At 47.9% G+C, this 19995-nt stretch overlaps 1 protein-coding gene, 1 long non-coding RNA gene and 2 other non-coding genes across 4 annotated transcripts; all 4 read right to left on the bottom strand.

Moving 5' to 3' along the window:
- Window positions 1-1390: 1390 nt before the first annotated feature.
- On the bottom strand, window positions 1391-1473 carry trnal-uaa (transfer RNA leucine (anticodon UAA)). The gene has a single exon. It is a non-coding gene; the product is annotated as a tRNA-Leu (tRNA).
- A 12619-nt stretch (window positions 1474-14092) lies between these two features.
- trnah-gug (transfer RNA histidin (anticodon GUG)) lies at window positions 14093-14164 on the bottom strand. The gene has a single exon. It is a non-coding gene; the product is annotated as a tRNA-His (tRNA).
- Window positions 14165-16176: 2012 nt separating this feature from the next.
- Window positions 16177-16522, bottom strand: LOC148664269 (uncharacterized). The gene is made up of 2 exons (XR_015937149.1): window positions 16344-16522; window positions 16177-16268 (listed from the first exon to the last, which is right to left on the bottom strand). It is a non-coding gene; the product is annotated as an uncharacterized LOC148664269 (long non-coding RNA).
- Window positions 16523-16629: 107 nt separating this feature from the next.
- Window positions 16630-18635, bottom strand: LOC148664270 (zona pellucida sperm-binding protein 3-like). Its single transcript, XM_088630906.1, has 7 exons — window positions 18000-18635; window positions 17783-17898; window positions 17600-17706; window positions 17346-17520; window positions 17151-17268; window positions 16852-16952; window positions 16630-16771 (listed from the first exon to the last, which is right to left on the bottom strand). The coding sequence occupies exons 1-7, from the start codon at window positions 18633-18635 to the stop codon at window positions 16630-16632; spliced, it is 1395 nt and encodes a 464-aa protein (XP_088487032.1).
- Window positions 18636-19995: the final 1360 nt, after the last annotated feature.

Here is a 19995-nt window from a genome sequence, read left to right on the forward strand (position 1 = left end):
CTGCAGCGACCCAGCCCCGTGAGCTAAAGAGAGATCTCTCTACAGCCCAGTAGCTGTGGTCCTGCTATCCCAGGGAAGGGCGGTGACGTCACCTGCTCTGGTACGCCGGCTCTTACACACAGTGCTTGTCGGCCGTAAGCGTTACAGTATAATCAATGTCGAATTGCAACCGTAAAATCAACGACATTAATAAACGCATATATAACGTCAAAAACTCATCTAACACAGTGCCTGAGGCTTTTTACTGTATATATCGTGTGTGCCGCAACTAGGAGTATACGGCACTCTGCATAGTTATCCGTATAATAGACGTCTAAAGTTATCCGTATAATAGACCTCTAACCATATACGTATAATAGACCTCTAAAGTTATACGTATAATAGACCTCTAACCATATACGTATAATAGACCTCTAAAGTTATCCGTATAATAGACCTCTAAAGTTATCCGGAACTCTAACCATATATGTATAATAGTCCTCTAAATTTATCCGTATAATAGAACTCCAACCATTTATGTATAATGAACGTCTAAACATAGACGTATAATTGACGTATAACTTTAGACGTATATTAGAATTTCATTCTAGACTAATTGTAGACCATATTTAGACGTCTAAGGTATGCGTTTAATAGACGTATATTATACGTCTTTTGCCCACTGGGTTAATTCAAAGATAAGATATTTGCCAAAACAAGACAACCAGATGTTAGCTGAATTCGGAACAAGAGCCTCTGCTTCATCGTTTATTGAGCTTTTGATCAACGTCTGAGTGAAAAAGATTAGCTATTTTAACTATTTGATTAAAGTTCACAAAAGCACCTTTCTTCGAGCTGGAGTCGAAACAGCGACTTAAAGAGTCCTAACTGTTTCTAATACAGTCAGCCGCGCTACCAACTGAGCTATCGAAGGGATTTAAAGTGCTCCTCTCTGGCACATATTGCCCAATGTAGTGAAATATTCCGGGTACTTAAATTCCAGTTCGACATCAAGTTTCCAACTCGTTTCCTTAGTCTTGTTTACCTTGAATTTAAGCCACAAACCAGGATTCTACTGTATAATCTTCCGGGGATGTTACAAAATGTTTGATGGGGCATCAATCATTACAGGCGGAAATTCACTCCTTTTTTTTTCTCGAGGCATCATATTAAACATTTCATTTGGATCGAGAAGAGGATCACCATGAGAGACAGAACAAACTGTTTGATTCCGTCTTTATTGGGAGCTGTATCACAGCTAATGCATGTAAAGCCTTCAGTATGCCATAGTGAGAGCTCAGTTATGCCAGGGAGTGGGAGTGAAGAGAACTAAACTGAAATTTAGCAAATTCATATTTAAATAGAGTGTAAATCATCAAAGTGTTCTGTCACTTAAAACTTATTACAACACTACCAGGAGTGGGGATTGAACCCACGTGGACATTTGTCCATTGGATCTTAAGTCCAACGCCTTAACCACTCGGCCATCCTGGTCTACAGCGAGGCACTCTTCGAGCGAGTTGTGAGAATACTTCCTTTGTGTATAAAATACATTGTGAATGCTTTCTCAGCCTTTACTTTTTCGTTTTTATGACATTTTTTTGACCGAGCACGAATATTCTTTTGTCCATATCTTCCCAATGGAAGCACAGAACGCCGTCAAACCAAATGCATTTTAAAGACCAAGACTTGTGGATATTTCCACAGCCTCTACATCAAACTATCAGTGGGCTAATTATCTTTTTTTAAACCTCCGGTTTTTCATCGATGCGTAATTACGCACTTACTGGAACCTGGAGGACCGCTGTGTACAGACGTTCACAACGCAAAAAATACTGTTCAATACAGCTTCGTGCGAATAACCCATATATGACCATAGGAAGCAGAACAGCGCAGTCTCCAATTACCTAGACTGTAAGCACAGGATTAAAGCTTTGTTTGATTTCTGAAACCCTTCCTTTACGCCCTGTTTTCATTCAGGTAAGGGTCAACTATATTGACAATACTACTGACAGCAGGAAGATTAAAATATTCTTTACTCAGCAGCTCATTAAAAACAGCTCCCATGATGTTCAAACCGATTTTTTACACAGAACACTGACACAGCTTTGCGTTCTGAATCTCTTTTTCTCGTGCTTTTATTTAATATGGCACAATGCACTGGGATAGGGGTATTCTGTTCACAAACCAATAGCATTTAAATCACAGCACCCACAATGCTGCAAGTAAGTGTTTTGCACACTAAGCAGGTCTTCTGACTTTTCCCAGCTTTGTTTTGGGTTGTGGAACCTTTATTTTTTATGATTTTCTGAAGATAACACTACAGGTATACACTGGGATAGGTGGGTCTTTTTCATGGCTCAATAGTAATTCAAATACAACAGCCACACTGCTGAAACCATATGTTTTACACACCAGACAAGGCCCCTAACCTCATACAACCTTGCTGTGGCTGTGGCCTCTTTCTTTATTTTTTTATGATTTTCTGAAAGTAACACTACAGGTAATACACTGGGACAGGTGGGTCTTCTTCATGGCTCAATAGTGTAGTGGTTTGATGGGTTTACTGAGACAATTATTAATTGTAACAGTAATCACGAGGTTGTTTGTTGTAGCTTTTAGAAATTCAATCGTCAGAACAACTAACAACGCACACACACGGGTTCAATACATGAGATACATTTATTAATATAAATTGTGCACCAAAGATATACTAGTCTGCCTGGATACGAGCGGCAGACCTTACTGTGAGGGTTATCAATATACAAGGTATATAATCTCGAAGAGATGCAAACACAAAGAGATACACAACAGAGAATATATGTCAGTATATATCGTTCGGTTATCAAATCGCTAACCAGTGTTATTACCCACTGTTACTCTAAACTCGGAAGTAAATACATTACTCATGAATTAAATTGATAACATCTTGTGTTGAGGTACAATTGAATTCTCGAGACGCAATGTAGAACATGGGGTTTACTTATCCACTGTGTATGGATTTGGAATCTCCCGGCACGAACACCAAACCAGCTGACAGGCTCTGTTGCAGCCTCTGTTGCAGCGGTTGTCCAATGGGCGTTGTGTCGGCGTCCTCTGGCTAGCGGCCAACCAGTCAAGGTGCAGCTCGGAGTAGGACGGGCGGAGGAATCTGACTGCGGCGCGCAGGGCAGTCGTTGCTCCGAGGGGATCTACCAGCAGTCCGGCTGGCTAGTAGAAAGTCTCTATGCACAGAGTGTGACCGCGAGTCCTCACAAGTCACTCTTTTGCCTGGGAAGAAGCTGGTTCGTTCCCGGTCCAGCGCTGCTTCTGAATAAGCTATTCAGGTTGTCGACGAGGGTCCAACTGTAGGCTGCCGTTGATCAAGCGGAGCATTCACGTTGGTAGAATTCTGAGTACATACGGGATCCTCGGCCTCGCGCTTAGAACAAAGTCCAAGTCCTTTTGCAGACAACAGCAGTTGTTACGTGATTGTCTCTGAGGATGCGCGAAAATGGCCAAGGAGAGCCCCGATCTGAGCTTGCGCTCCCTTTTTGACCAAGACCCAGATGTGTGCTGATTGGTTGAGAGTTTGGCGGGCATTGGAGACCCACGTGGTATTACCACGCCCTGCCAGTCCCTGATTGGTTGGTCAAGATGAGATATAAGTCACTTACTCTTGACACTTAGGAATGCAGTCCAGATGTCCATTCGGCACTCCCTAGACTGATAGGCGCCAATGGATGACCATTGATCATGATAGCCAGGCTTAGCTAAGTGCATCCCCGTCTGGGAGCTTGTTCCTTATCAAAAGAAAACATCTTAAATCAGCCTGCATAAATACTTTCTCTGTGGCAGCACCACAGAGATGGAGGGTGAGATGGGGCCTCCTTTAGGACAGCATACCAACGCTTAATTCTGTCTTATTAACAAGCATTGCCGCTACATATCCCCCCTTTTTGAAGGTCACGAGGTCCTGAGGCGTTGTTGCCTTCAAAACAAAAACAGAGTTAAGTGATGTCTGTTGTACCACGGTGGATTCTACCACCCAATATTCACATTACCTCTCGAGAATTTGTACAGGAAATAGTGTTGGAAAGAACATTGCGTATACCTGCTCTCAATTATAAGGTACATAGAAATGAGGCATCGGGCATCATCATCAGCCCTAGACCTTAAACTTCCGGCAGTTCACTATCAGTATCGGATAGCTCTGCAGCAGGCAGACGTTTGGGAGTGGTTACCTGATTTCGGTGATACACCATTGCTCCCTTTGTCTCATTCAAACTACCCCGCAAGGCTTTGATACAAGAGAACAGCATCCAACACATTACCCCAGCCATGATCCAGCTACCCAGCAGCAGTGTCAAGATGACCACGTTTACTGTTCCTAGCGCCCCAGAGGATCCACAATGACTGTGCTTGGGACCTACCAGCGTAGTTTTTAAGTTTGTGTCGTTGAGAACAAATTTGACTACCTGTACACCCTCAAGACTTACTGTCTCTTGGATTCTCTTATCCAAGTCAACGCTGTGTCCTCTGAAAGCGTCCACAATCTCGAGTTCCATTTCATACACTTATGACTCCAGGTGATACAGTGCTATATCATTGAGATGCACTATAGCTCCTTCAGGAACTTGTAGAAAAACTGTTTGGTTGGGTAGCTGCACTTCGGTAGCTGTATCATGTCTGTCATAGGTTATTGTAACAGTTAACCGTGGTGTGCCGACCAGCCATTTCTTTCCCACCTGCTCAACCTGGGGTCCGTTAACCTCACTTTTGCTCATCACTGTGGCTTTACACTTTTCAGTGGCGGCCCCCTTTCTGATACCACACAACCTCTGAGTTGTGTCCCTAAGGAATGGCTTACTTGGGCATACCCAGTGGATATCCTTGGTTGACATACACAGTTCCAGGTTTGGAACAAGGTACAAATTTGGATCATCCTCCTGGTAAGCTACGAGCGGTGGGGTGGTCAACTTCACATGCATGTCCCCCCTCCAGAAGCCAACGTTCGATATAGACTTGAGTCTATAGATATCCTTGCTACTCACGATGGGAAGGTTCAACAGGAAACCTATTTCCTTGGCTTTGGGGTTGACATGTATGGGAATGGCACTGCCTAGACTGTATGCAAGATGTACTTGCACTGGCTGCACCATCTCAGAAGTGGTGGTCCTCAGTACTTCTTCTACCAAGGACAGTGGAACCAAGTAGGTTGGAATCTGCCCCATGGCTAGGCTAGTTACCGTGGCACTAAGCTCCCTAAGCAAATCCTGCATCAGCATTCTGACCTGTTGCACGTAAGCATAATCCTACTGTAACACGTCGACAATCCTGCCCACGGTGTGGAGGGTGTTATTTAACACTGCTGCATGAAGGTTTACTGCTAATATTGTGCCCTGTAAGGGTTTCCCTAGGCTTTCCAGCCGCTGCTTCTGTTGATACAGTCTTTCACTACCCTCTGGCATTTCTGACACCTGCCTTCTTGGGGCAGTCAGGGTGAGAGTGCCGGTAACAAACAAACCTACCAAAAAGAGCAAATGCACAACAGTGGCGGCAGCAATCAGTCCTCCCAAAAGTTTTTAAGGGTGGCTGATCCCAGTCATCTCCTTCTGAGTGACTGTCGCCTTTCTAAGCTGGCGCAGCGTGTACATGGTGTCTTTCTCAGTATGCCATGTGGCATCCTGGGCACCAACATCCTGGAAATCTGGGGAGATCTGACGCAGCTGCTGATGCTGCTCCTCCATTTCCAGGGCATCTGCTTTTTTGATTTGTTCATGCCTGTGCTCTAGGAACCCTGCAGGGGGCGGTGCAGCGGTGGAGCATGCCTGACCCTCGGCTGAGTGGTCATCTGGAGCACCTGAGTGATCTGGGATTGTTACCCCATTCTCACTGTTCAGGTCCACCCTGCACCCCTCCTGATTGAGGAATCCCTCTATCGGCATGTTTACAATCGTTCACTGGGTGTGGGTGTAGGACACCTGCTCGCTCCCCCCTTCCCTCGCTAGGGGTTCAGGGAGCTGCCCCAGCACTGGGATAGCTAGTTCACTGTCTTTGAACTCGCTATCACCCACCAGGCCCATGTCAGTGCAGGCGGGGATTCTGACACCCCTCTTTGCGATGTCCTGCGCTGGCAGGCGGGTGGCTTGAGCATCCAGCTCCAGTATGGCTGAACCACTGTTGGTCAGACTCAGACTGACAGACTGAGCTGGTGGCTGTAAGAAAACCGGCTCGGCTTTCATTCCCTGTCCCTTCTTGGGGACTGGGTGTGTTGGAAACCCTGCCGTTGAGGCAGGAACAATCAGGTCGGTCTCTCTCACTACCTGGTAGTTGTGAGAAATAATGTTACCTGACTGCAGGTTCCCTGGATCACAGCAGAGGGAATCGGCATCTGGGATCAGATGTGTCCACAGCGCAGTAGTCCCAGTGTCCAGCTGGACCTCCTGTCTAACCTGTGAATGTTGCACCAGGGGCATCTGGCGGTGGCCCTGTGACAGCTGCTCAAGCAGATCCTCACTAATAGAGGACCTCTCAGAGCTAAGGGTGAGGGCTACTTCACCAACCTGCTCTCTTGCCATCTGGATCCTTTCCACCCCTGCGGGGTGGTGGTCCTGACCCCTCTTGGGTGCCAGGGTGCACAGGGAAAGCTCCTTTTCATCACCAAGTGGGGAGATCCGCTCCTCTTTAGGGATGTGAAAGGGGTTTGCTTTACCTGGTGGATCAGGCGGCTGCTCGGAGCACCGCTCCTGTGGCATGGAGGCTGTTGGGACCTTGGCCAGGGCACGACTTCCCTGTAGTTTTGGAAAGCAAGAAGAGACATTTATTTCTCGTCCAGAGGAACCAGGAGGAACCTCCAACTCAGCTATAGTGTTCAGTGGGCACTGTGTGATCACAGCATAACCACTGAACCCCCCTTTTTGCTTTGCGACAGGCTTAGGGTTTTTGACCTGAGCCCACAATTTTCCACGCTGGCAGTCCACCAGAGGCTCCAGCCTGTCAAGCAGGTCTTGGCCAATGAGTAGTGGCTCTGTTTTAAACCTAGAGATATAAACAGGATGCACCACGTTCATTGGCCCGAACCTAAGTGCCACCCACACTCGGTGTGTGATCCTGGGTATAGCTGGAAATATCTATCTTACACGGTTCTACCTTAAGTCTGATGCCTTTTCCTTTCGCTACTCGTTTGAGCTCGCTGAGTAGATCGGCTGACATCAAACTAATTTCAGCCCCAGTGTCAATCAGTGCTTCTCTATCTAAGATGTTTTCAAGAGAAACCTTGATATAAATACGCCTTGCTTTGCCTTTCTGGCTGAGATTCCCTAAGAATTGTTGGAAGCCTGTCTTTTCTTTGACTTCAGGGGCGGGGTCAGCGCCCAACTCAGAGTCACAGCCTTCTTCCAGGCAGGAACCCTCCCACCCAATCAGATAGACTGAGGGAGGGGTTTGGGTGGATCCCCGCCTCCTCCAGTGAGAAGGGGCGTGGCCCCCCTCAGCTTATTCACGCTTCCGGCATTCGGTGCGGAAGGTTTACCCTGTCCTGATCTCTCAAGCAGGGTGTAACGAACAGTTCTTTCCGGACCCTATGCGGACGACACAGTCCGACGGAGTGGGGAAACACTAGGGAAACGTCATGCAGGAATACGGGGCTGAAGACAGGGGGGCGTGTCCAAGGTGCACTGGTGCACGGGGAAGGTGTGGCCGAGGCGAACAATCCGAGAGAGTAGTCCTTTGGGAATATCCAAAACACAAGGGTAAGTCCAAAACCAGAAGATCCATCAGAAGAAGGAATTAAAAGCCACGAAGGCCGGGTCGGAACCGGCGGACGGGGAACTGGAACAGGAACGGGAACGGGAACGGAGGTTAAAACCTTAACGGGACCAGGCGCTTCCAGGTCCCGGACTCGCACGATATGGAAATCAGATGCAGAGACCGGATGAGCGTCAGCGCCTGGCTTTTAAGGTGGGCTGGGAATGGGAAACAGGTGCAGAGGATAAAGTCTTAAGTGAAAGGGCTGGAGCACCCTTAAGGAGGGGGGACTAATATCATGACACAGGGCTTGTTCAAGCCGGGCCAAGCGGGCTGCAGTCGACTCCCTTCGTCCAGCCTTATGATAGGCTCTGCCTGAGCCCTTGCCTTCCCCGTAGCGCTCACGGCGGCTCTGACGCTTAGTGCGGTCCTGCCTGCCTATTTTGCGCCGGGGCTTAGCGGGCTCAGGAACCTCAGCTCCCTCAAGCTGAGGCGAGTCGTCAACCCTGCTGGCTTTAGTGGTGAACACGGCCGTTTTAGCAGGTTTTCGCTCTGAGGAAGCAGAGACTTCAGCTCCCCAGTTTTTTTAGTGTGTGCATCACAATCATTTTTCTGACTGAGGGATGCAGATTAGCAATGAATAAACCTTTGAAATTCACGTTCTCTTCGCAACCCTCTTCATTCCGCCCTGCAAAATAAGTGCGCCTAAGCCTCTCATAGTAGTCACGAGGGGCTTCAGCTTTTTCGTGCTTAATATGGTGCGCAGCGGCCACGGCAGCTATGGGATCGATAAAAGCCGAAAATTCTCCGATCATTGCCTGACACAGCTCCTCAAAGCTATTACAGACCTCCGGTCCTTGTCTGGACATCCACTCGTGTACCGCTCGGATAGTAGTTTTCCTTACTAACATAGCCTTTTCCTGTTCGGACGCTCCGGGCATAAACTGCAAAGTATGTCTCAGCTCATCGATGTAGGTTTCCACATTATTCCCTGACACTGACGGGTCAAACCTTTCTACATCTTTGGCTAACTGCCTCAGGGAGTGGAGATTAATTTTTACGGTTTCTCCGCGGGCAGGGGGACGGCCGTGATCAGGAGCAGGGGGTCTCTGCCTGAATTGCATCGCCCTTGCGTCTCGCGCAGGACTCGGCGATCTCCCCCATGCCGATCCGACCACAGACCCTGGCCGGGAGAAACCTCCTCCCGGCGCGCTGGGTGAGCGCTCCGGGCTGCTAGGTGGGCTGGCACGCAAGTGGGATCTAGCCTGTTTTGCTTCCAGTACGAAAGCATCTAACTCCTTTTGCCTTTCCTGGCTGAGTTCATTTAAACTCTCAATTTCTTTTTCTTTTTCTTTCAAGCTCGCTTCCAGGTCTCTCCTAGCTACCTCAGCCGCAGTTTCTCTAGCAGACAGGTCATCTAATTTACCTAAAACTTCCCTGAGTCTGTCTTCACTTTCCTCATTTTTCACTCTCTTTTCTCTGATTATATCCAGCAACTCAACTCGCTCCGCCTTATATCTTTCTAGCTTTCCCTGAAGCTTTTGAAACTTTGTCAGCTCGGACAAAGACAGTTCCAGCTGTTTAGCTAGATTTAAGGCGAAACTCGATAGGACCTGAACTGCGTTCACAGACCCTCCTGTGTTAAGCTGGTTCGCTACCTTGGCTACTAAATCTACTTGCAGCTTCTCAATATCATCAAAGTTCAACTTTTCGATACCGCTCCAGTAACCAGGATTGTCGTCGCTAGAAATAGTACTTATAAGCGACTCCACTTCAGACATTTTAGCAGCCATTGTCATTACGTCAGAGAAACGTTAAGAGTATTACTTTTTTTTCTCCTTTTACTAAAATACAGTATGGAATTTAAACACCCGAGCAGATGGATTTCCAATCAGCACACGTTACACTAAACGCTAGAAAACAGGGGGATTTCTTTGCGCAGTTATTAGCACACCCGGTATTCGCGTATAGAAGCCGCGGTGCTGTGCTGAACTTGAACTCACAGCAATATCAGTTATTCTGTGCGATTGATTCTCATTTCATTCTAAACTCCGCCCACCCAGGGACGCCATTAAATGTAGTGGTTTGATGGGTTTACTGAGACAATTATTAATTGTAGCAGTAATCACGAGGTTGTTCGTTGGGGCTTTTAGAAAATCAATCGTCAGAACAACTAACAACGCACACACACGGGTTCAATACACGGGATACATTTATTAATATAACTGTGCACCAAACATATACTAGTCTGCCTGGATACGAGCGGCAGACCTTACGGTGAGGGTTATCAATATACAAGGTATATAATCTCGAAGAGATGCAAACACAAAGAGATACACAACAGGGAATATATGTCAATATATATCGTTCGGTTACCAAATCGCTAATCAGTGTTATTACCCACTGTTACTCTAAACTCAGAAGTAAATACATTACTCATGAATTAAATTGATAACAACTTGTGTTGAGGTAAAATTGAATTCTCGAGACGCAATGTAGAACATGGGGTTTACTTATCCACTGTGTTTGGATTTGGAATTTCCCGGCACGAACACCAAACCAGCTGACAGGCTCTGTTGCAGCCTCTGTTCCAGCGGTTGTCCAATGGGCGTTGTGACGGCGTCCTCTGGCTACCGGCCAACCAGTCGAGGTGCAGCTCGGAGTAGGACGGGCGGAGGAATCTAACTGCGGCGCGCAGGGCAGTCGTTGCTCCGAGGGGATCTACCAGCAGTCCGGCTGGCTAGTAGAAAGTCTCTATGCACAGAGGGTGACCGCGAGTCCTCACAAGTCACTCTTTTGCCTGGGAAGAAACTGGTTAGTTCCCGGTCCAGCGCTGCTTCTGAATAAGGTATTCAGGTTGTCGACGAAGGTCCAACTGTAGGCTGCCGTTGATCAAGCGGAGCATTCACGTTGGTAGAATTCTGAGTACGTACGGGATCCTCGGCCTCGCGCTTAGAACAAAGTCCAAGTCCTTTTTGCAGACAACAGCAGTTGTCACGTGATTGTCTCTGAGGATGCGCGAAAATGGCCAAGGAGAGCCCAGAACTGAGCTTGCGCTCCCTTTTTGATCAAGACCCAGATGTGTGCTGATTGGTTGAGAGTTTGGCGGGCATTGGAGACCCACGTGGTATTACCACGCCCTGCCAGTCCCTGATTGGTTGGTCAAGGTGAGATATAAGTCACTTACTCTTGACACTTAGGAATGCAGTCCAGATGTCCATTCGGCACTCCCTAGACTGATAGGCGCCAATGGATGACCATTGATCATGATAGCCAGGCTCAGCTAATTGCATCCCCGTCTGGGAGCTTGTTTCTTATCACAAGAAAACACTCTTAAATCAGCTTGCATGAATTCTTTCTCTGTGGCTGCACCACAGAGATGGAGGGTGAGATGGGCCCTCTTTTAGGAGCATACCAACGCTTAATTCTGTCTTATTAACAAGCATTGCCGCAACACCATATACGTATAATAGACGTCTAAAGTTATCTGTATAATAGACATCTAAAGTTATACGTATAATAGACGTCTAAAGTTATACGTATAATAGACCTCTAACCATATACGTATAATAGACCTCTAAAGTTATACGTATAATAGACCTCTAACCATATACGTATAATAGTCCTCTAAATTTATCCGTATAATAGAACTCCAACCATTTATGTATAATGAACGTCTAAACATAGACGTATAATTGACGTATAACTTTAGACGTATATTAGAATTTCATTCTAGAGGAATTGTAGACCACATTTAGACGTCTAAGGTATGCGTTTAATAGACGTATATTATATGTCTTTTGCCCACTGGGTCTGTTCGATGCACAAAGAACGTTTTGAGAAGCGTCAAAGGCAAGTCATTCCGAGTTGGTCGTTTGTGTTTTCCGTTCAGACGCGAAATGCTGAAATGATCTCTCAGCTCCTCGGTTGTCATTTCTGCTCCGTAAAGGAATCACAGCACGCGTCGGCTTCCAGCACGGTGGGTCGGGACACGATGCCGGGGGTCGGAGAGAGCGATGTCTTCCTCGTTAGTATAGGACCTGTCACCTGTCCCCACCTGTCACGCGGGAGACTGGGGTACATCAGGACGCGCATTGAAGTGAAAGCAGGATGCGCTGTGACATGCACTGTGCAGATCCCGCCACACTAAGAGGTGAGTGGGTCTGTTCGATCACAGCGCTAGGCGAATCCCCAAACCCCTTTTGTGCCTGGCGACAAAAGATGTCTGTTTCCGCCCGGTTTCGAGCTGGGGACCTTTCGCGTGTGAGGCAAACGTGATAACCACTACACTACGGAAACGGTGGTAAGATGTGCCCAGCGGCCCAGCGCTGAGCTTCGCCAATGCGATTCAGCTGCTTCCAGTGCCTTTATTGGAGTGCGCTGATGGATCGTGCTCTCTCTCCAGAGACCAGCACGCCTGTCATGGACGGAGCAGGAAAGGCGGCGCCACATTCTACAGCCCTCTCCACGCAATCGACGAAATCGGGCTACTGAAGTGGAGAAAATCGCCTCTCCAGAAAGTGCAAATATCATCTTGGAGACTATAAATCCTATTGCCGAAGGTCAGCCCTGTCTACCAGAGTAACCCTCCCACAGCGATGATCAGCTCGTCTCACACGCGAGAAGTTTCGGTTGGAAACAAGCGCCCCCTCTTCTCGCACGTTTTGCACGTTCGAGTAGTTTTAATGCGGGTCTTTCGTACATGGTGCTGATCTTTTGGAAAGCAGGAGGCAAAACCGAGTCGAACCGCCTGGGTGAAAACCAGGAACCCTAACGGCTAGACTATATGGCAGCGAACAACCATGCTGTGCCCGGCATCATGCAAGCAAACTACATAAATATGAGAAAAGACGCAAGAGAGTTGTCACTCAGAGTGTCGAAGGGTCGATGTATACTAGGGCTCAGTTGAAATGCAACGTCAGGACTTTTCCGAATTATGTCACACGAAGAGAGCACAGCCTTTTCCGCCCTGCCACGTGTGTATCGGTAACTCGCCGTGATCGTATAAGGGTCAGTACTTTGCGTTGTGGCCGTCCTGATGTACCCCGGTCTCCCGTGTGACAGGTGGGGATACTCGCCACTATACTAACGAGGAAGACATCGCTCTCTGCTTAGTGTGCAAAACACTTACTTGCAGCATTGTGGGTGCTGTGGTTTAAATGCTATTGGTTTGTGAACAGAATACCCCTATCCCAGTGCATTGTGCCACATTAAATAAAAGCAAGAGAAAAAGAGATTCAGAACACAAAGCTGTGTCAGTGTTCTGTGTAAAAAATCGGTTTGAACATCATGGGAGCTGTTTTTAATAAGCTGCTGAGTAAAGAATATTTTAATCTTCCTGCTGTCAGTAGTATTGTGAATATAGTTGACTCTTACCTGAATGAAAACAGGACATAAAGGAAGGGTTTCAGAATTCTGACAAAGCTTTATTCCCGTGCTTACAGTCTGAGTAATTGGAGACTGCACTATTCTTTTGCCTATGGTCATATATGCGTTTTTTGCATGAAGCCGTATTGAACAGTATTTCTCGCGTTGTGAACTTGTGTATACAGCGGTCCCCCGGGTTCCAGTTACTGCGTAATTACGCATCGATGAAAAACCGGAGGTTTAAAAAAAGATAATTAGCTCACTGATACTTTGATGTAGAGGCTGTGGAAATATCCACGTCGTGGTCCTTAAAATGCATTTGGTTTGAAGGCGTTCTGTGCTTCCGTTGCGAAGATATGGACAAAAGAATATTCGTGCTTGGTCAAAAAAATGTCATATAAATGAAAAAGTAAAGGCTGAGAAAGCATTCACAATGTGTAAACAGCCTCGTTTTGCACGCTCCTGTACTTCACAGAGGTCTTGAGCGACCGGTCATTTGTTCCCAATGTATTTCCGGTGCCTTCGTGCACTCTTGTACCAAACGCACGTTCCTTCTGTACGCGGAGCCGATCATTTGCAATTGGGCTGTGCCGACAGACCAGGTCGAGCTCTGTCGGCTCAAAAGCAGCGCAGGACCTGCAAGAACAACAGAAAGATTAGCATCCAGCGGGGGCCTCTTAGTGAGCCCAAGAGCTCATCAAGAATTGGCTCCAGCAACAGGGCTGGGCGCATTGTTCCATTCTCCGCCCACTCTCGGTGTAAACAAGTCCCTCCTGGTCTCTGCTTGAAATGCACTTTCCTGCGTTTGCTTTGGTGTAACTGGCTTCCCCTGCATGGGCGAATGTGAAGAAGATCCTTAGTAAGTCATTGAAGAAAACCGAGAAGAGGTCGGAGTGGCCTCTGTCGTTCATCAACGATCCAGTCAGGCAGTACTCCTCTGTAAAGCGCCGTTCGTTCACGTCGATTGGCTTTTTTTTGCCTTCATTCGTGCGAGTAGTAAAAGCAGACGCCCCTATTCTGCCGTGACCCGGATTCGAACCGGGGTTGTTGCGGCCACAACGCAAAGTACTGACCACTATACGATCACAGCGAGTTACCGAGACACACGCGGCAGGGCGGGAAGGGCTGTGCTCTCTTCGTGTGACATAATTCGGAAAAGTCCTGACGTTGCATTTCAACTGAGCCCCAGTATACATCGACCCTTCGACAGTCTGAGTGACAACTCTCTTGCGTGTTTTCTCATATTTATGTAGTTTGCTTGGTGGCGCAGTCGTCGTGCACAAAGAAGGCTTTGAAAAGCGTCAAAAGCAAGTCATTCCAAGTTGGTCGTTTGTGTTTTCCGTTCAGACGCGAAATGCTGAAATAATCTCTCGGCTCCTCGGTTGTCATTTCTGCTACATGAATCACAGCACGCGTGTTAAAAGAAGACTGTGATATTCGGTGCGTCTTGGATTAGACGAGATTAAAGAGTGAGTAGTTTTGTTTTTCTGTGATGTAATGGGACCAATGAAGAATGTGGCATTCAGACTAATGTGGAGTATTTGTTTCCTTAGGGAAATTGCCACTACCATATACTGGGGCATTAGGACCCATATGGACCGCAGGGTGAGCGCCCAGCGACAGAAACCAGACGGTACAGTGTGTCGGGCTCGGCCGCGAGCAGGACAATGACTTCACTGAAATGTTTAACTGATAAAACCCAAATGAACCAAACCTGTATAAATTAGTGGTGGAAAGGAGTCTTTTTATATAGCAAAAGGTCTCTGATCCTTTGGTAAGAACGATGGGTATATAACCCATTGTCCTCAATATTAGAAATGAATCCTTGAGCACTGCTGTTGTACCAACGGTCCATAAAAGCCTAACATTACCCTTTCTTGCATAAATTGTAGAACATGCCGTCACATTTCAGTTGCACCTCAGTAGCAGTTTGATCTATTATCACCCTACTCCCCACCTCAGAACCTTCGCTCTTCTTATTCTGGTCTCCTAACTGTCCCCCACGCCCATCTACACTGTATGAGTGACAAGGCCTTCTCCTGTTATGCCCCCAAGCTCTGGAACTCTCGCCCCAAGGATACCAGAGTCACCTTCCCTAAACTCCTTCAAATTCAGACTCAACACCTTGTTCTGTAGAAGAGCCTTTACTGAACTGGTTCCATTCTTTACCCCTCTGCTTCTACTTTCCTTAGTACCACCATCCATGGTCTCCTCTGTCTATTGGAATTGTTTTATCCTGTGTATTCTTATTGTAATTCTGTCAAGTGCTTTGAGAAGCCACCTTCAGAACCATTATATAAAATAGTTTAGCCTAAACCCTTGAAACTTTAATAGGGCATGAAGTAGGCAGTAGGGCTAAAAATTAACAGTGGTAGTGGGCCAGCAGGATTTGTGCAAATTATAGGTAGTCACAAAGGAAGACTAGGATTCACTTGAAATTCATGACATGTGACACTGAAACAGTGGAGAGGCTTTGTGTAGTAAGCGTTCAGTCTCAATCTACACAGTCTGCGCTGCTGGTAGAGGTGGTTGTGAACACTTGTCTTCCGGATCAAGTACTGGGATCTCCAGTTTCAATCCTAATACTTCCCGTGACTGTCCAATACTGTGAAACCAACACCCATAAGACAAGACCTCCAAGATTCTAACTGTACCTTTATTCAGTAATGTTTGGGCACCAGAATTGTTCCTCTGCTAAGGAAGGGAAGGCCTACTTTACACCAAGCCCCTGTTGACAATCCCTTCCTTGTGTTTCTTTTAGTCAGTTTGTGCAGCCTAGAATAGGACATCAGATCTCACTCTTACTGGGCACTACAGTAGTAACTCACACTCCATAAGCACTACCCCTCTAGGAAACAGGAGGACTGCCAGTATATTGAACACCTCTGTCTCTCCCCCAGTAAAAAAGTCACAATGACCTGCCCAAGGAATAGTGCGGCTATCTTCCCCCAGTACAACGCTTTATTACTCCAGCCATTTTCAGTCCTCATTGGCAGCAATACGGGAAGCATTCTTGAAAGGGGAACCCCCACAAATACTTCCCTTGAATTCCTCCACCCCATTCAAACCTATAAACCATAAAGAAACAAGGGCAGGCAGAAGGGTCTTTCACAGCTTTATTGAGATGTTGCCATTACAAGGCAAATGGAGGCAGGAGAGTCACAAGGGCCAGGCTGGAGCCTTCATTCAGGCACCTGGGGAGGAAGGAGAACAATCCAGCTACACTGCAGGACACCACCCCTACAGGAGCTCCTCCTGCCAGACCCTACCTGTCCACTGGCCAACATCTCCAAAGTCATCTGCTCCCTCCACATCCTCACTGGTGCTCTCAGCATCTTCACTGGAGCTCCGAGGGTCTCCTTCCTCATCCTCAGTCCAGTCAGCTCCCACATCCAGAGGAGCTTCTACTGGTGCCACAGCCACCCGACTACTGGTCACCAGGCTCCTGGTACCTGTGGACAAGCAGCACCCAGGAGTAAGGGATCTGCTATACCCAGAGACCCACAGTGATGCTACTCATCTAAACAGTCCCTTTGTCCAGCACGGGATCATTCCTCAGTTGTCCAAGCATGGTTGTCTCTTGGGCAGAGATGCATCCACAAGGGATAGAGAACCAGACCCACCTTCATTCCGACTGCCAGCACACCTGGACTCACAGCAGGCACAGACCTCATGGTCACCATACAGCTCCTCCCACCTGGAGGAGAGGAGGAGGACAGGTGAGGCCTAAACCTGGCATGTCCCAGAGCACCCTCAGCAGGCTCCTTGCAGAAGTACCTCTTAGCCTCCCTGTTGTAGGTGCAGGACTTGGTCCCTGGTGTTGCTTTAGCAGGAGCCACAGCCATGACACAGTGCATGTACAGCTCAGTCACTTCATGCTGCAAGAGGGAAGGTCACAGCATTAAGGGATCAAGGCCAATAGAGGGACAGAGAAAGACCTTCTGCCATCAGTGAAGGCAAGCTGGCAGCTCTAGGCACTACAGCTGCCACAGTCTGGTTCACATCTAGATCATGGATGGAAAAGCAGACAATGGATCAGTAGAGCAAGAAGGCTGAGCAGCCTTTGAGAGCAGTACCTTCCTGGACAGCTTCTTCTGGAAGAGGAAGGCATCAATTGTGAAGCGGAGCACATCCTTCTGCTTGGAGGGGACAAACCTGGACAGGCAGCCATCTGCCTTGCTGTCCACCATGCACCTGGGGACAAGGACAAGGATGAACCCCTGCAGGCTCTCAGGGCTCCTGCCCACCTCCCCTCCCAGAAGGGGCCGTACCCCAAGTTGTCGATCACGGGGAAACGGGGCTGGGAGTGCTGGTCTGGTTTCTCCGTTACGTAACACGAGTGGATGTACAGCCTCTGCTCTGCTGTGGCAAAGTAGGCAGTGGCCTGGAAGTACATGGGCTGACCCAGGAAGTACTCATCCTTAGGAGAGAGCCGGACCCAGCGGGCTGGAGAGAGAGAGGCAGCATTACACCTGCACACAACACCCCCTGCAGGCAGGAGGAGCCACTCACTCAAGGAGCTTACAGTTGGTGGTGAGCAGCACAAAGCTGTGTTTGTTCTTCAGGTCCTTGAAGAAGGTCCTTCTCCTGGCCCACGTGGGGACATAGCCAACCTTGTAGGAGTAGTGGAACCTGCAGAACAGGGGGGGGGGATGAGGGGCATCTGGACACTTTCCTAGCGGCTTCTCAGCAGCAGAGCCCTGCCTACCTGTTGTAGGAGCACTTGACCGGCACAGAGAAGGGAATGAAGCGATGCACAGGTGCACTGGAGGAGGGCGGGGCATAGCGGAGAGTGTTGGAGTACACCAGGCGGCCCTGGACAACCTGCAGGGTCACAGAGGAAGGGATATTCCCAGGAAAGGCAACCCCGACACTGGCCCTACAGCTCACGTCGATACACTGCCTGTAGATGAAGACCCGCTTACCGATCGCTCGGTGCCGCACTCGTGAAGCCCGTAGATGAAGTAGAAGTAACTGCGTGTGGTTCGGCTGACGCTGCAGTTGCCCAAGGTCACCTCCGATGGCCGACAGCTGAAGCCGAACAGGAGCCGACTGACCCTCACGTACATCCTGCTGGAGTCACACCACACAGCCACTCCTCGGGTGCCCCCGATGGCCGGGCGAGCCGGCTGCCGCCCTCGCTGGGGAGGAAACAGGACGCTCTTGATGTAGGCGGGTAAGGGGCGGCTGCCGGCTTCGGGCTTCATCTTCTCCTTGTCGAAGTAGGGCGAGTACGCGTCTCTGGACACGGGAAGGCGGCGAAAGTCGGGAGCCAAGGACTGCGAGTCGTTCTCGCTTGCAGACAGGTCTTCGGAGGGCGCATCTGCCAGGTTCAAGTCCTCCAACTGGGCTGCGTCTTCAGGAGCCGGGAGGTCGGCCTGGAGCGCCAATTCCCGAGAGTCCCAGCCAGCCGGCCCGGCGGAAACCAGTGCGGGGAGCCCGGCCCATGTGCACAGGCACAGCATAAAGAGAAACGAGCGCATCGCCAAATTAACGTCCCGCTCAATTGCTACAGGAGTAAAATAAGTAAACCACAAAACTGTGTTGAAGCAAGAAAGCATAAAGTGTGAACGCGGTGACTAGGTTTTTATACTGGCAGGACCTGTTACCGCACACCTGGTCACACAATCAACACAATCAATTACATACAGAGATCCGGATTGTTCTCAGCGTCTAATTAGAACCTGATTTCAGTCTGAGGCGGGACTCCGTGAAGCCGCCTGAACATTTTCCCGTGTGTATCTGACCTCAGCGGAGGAGTTCCACGCAATTTCGACAGAATTAAATCACCCACACGTGTAAAATTTGCTCAGATTAATTTATTGTTCAATTAGTTTCTAATTTCCGTGGAAAGTGTGTTAAACTCGCTGTCAGACAGAGTACGGAACATGCGACACGTCCGTCCACACTTTCTTTTATCGAGGGGGCTGTTCTATCAACACGTACCGCAATGAAAATAATTTTACTATTTTTCACGTGTAATTCCATGTCATATTAAAATGTGTAATACAAGCATCTCTTTGCTTCCCAGTAAAGAAATACTGATCAGCTTTTGACATGATCTGATAATTTGTCTGATTTTCCAGAGATTGCTTTTGCTTCGCAGCACCGAGAACCTATGGAAGCCCGTTTCCGCCAGGGAGTAAAAAAAACGCACTATGGTATCTCAGAATTGTGACTTAGAATCATAGAATTGCGACCTAAAAACTCAGAATTTTGACTTTATCTCTCACATTTGCGACTTCGAAAAGCCCATATTTCATTGTCTGACCTTTTGTTATTGTAACGAATTCGGGTTCTAGGGCTTGTGCCCTCGCCGCTCCCACCCTACTTCGTGCCTCACTCTATTGGCTCAAACCCAGGTCTTGCTAGCTAGAACCCGAATCCGTTACAATAACAAAAGGACAGACAATGAAATATGGGCTATTTCGAAGTTGCAAATGTGAAATATAAAGTCGGAGTTGTGAGTTACTAAGTCGCAATTCTGAGTTACTTAATCGGAATTCTGCGATACCATAGCGCGTTGTTTTGTAACTCCCTGGCGGAAACGGGCTTTCATACATTTCAATTAGTCTGATCAGTGCAGGACAAGTTAATGTAGAATCATTACTATGTCTGTCTCTTGTTTGTATATAAATGAATGTCTTTGACAACTTAATGTTAGTTTTTAATTTAGTTTTACGATGTAGGTCATGTGTTAACATATGCACGAGCATACGAAATGTCTCACTCCTGATTCAGCTCATGCTCCATAGGAGAGAAGAGATTCCTCCTGCTTCTCGAACAATCATATCAGAACAGAAGCCCGTGTCGCCCAGCTCTGATTCAAGAGCGACTCGCATCTTCAGCCCTTTTTTTATTCGTGATCCTAATTTTCTTTAGTTATGATCAATATTGAACTTTTTCTAAATAAAACGACAA

This window comes from Lepisosteus platostomus, chromosome 5 (genome assembly GCF_059453375.1).
Source record: "Lepisosteus platostomus isolate fLepPlt1 chromosome 5, fLepPlt1.hap1, whole genome shotgun sequence".
Classification (NCBI taxonomy): domain Eukaryota; kingdom Metazoa; phylum Chordata; class Actinopteri; order Semionotiformes; family Lepisosteidae; genus Lepisosteus; species Lepisosteus platostomus.

Excerpts from the sequence above, each read along its gene's own strand:
- LOC148664270 (XM_088630906.1), bottom strand. The coding sequence starts at position 18,635 with ATGCTTTCTTGCTTCAACACAGTTTTGTGGTTTACTTATTTTACTCCT. Across the intron at positions 17,269-17,345 it reads CCCGTGATCGACAACTTGGG|GTGCATGGTGGACAGCAAGG; the intron begins GTACGGCCCCTT and ends CCTTGTCCCCAG. Across the intron at positions 16,953-17,150 it reads AGAAGAAGCTGTCCAGGAAG|CATGAAGTGACTGAGCTGTA; the intron begins GTACTGCTCTCA and ends TCCCTCTTGCAG.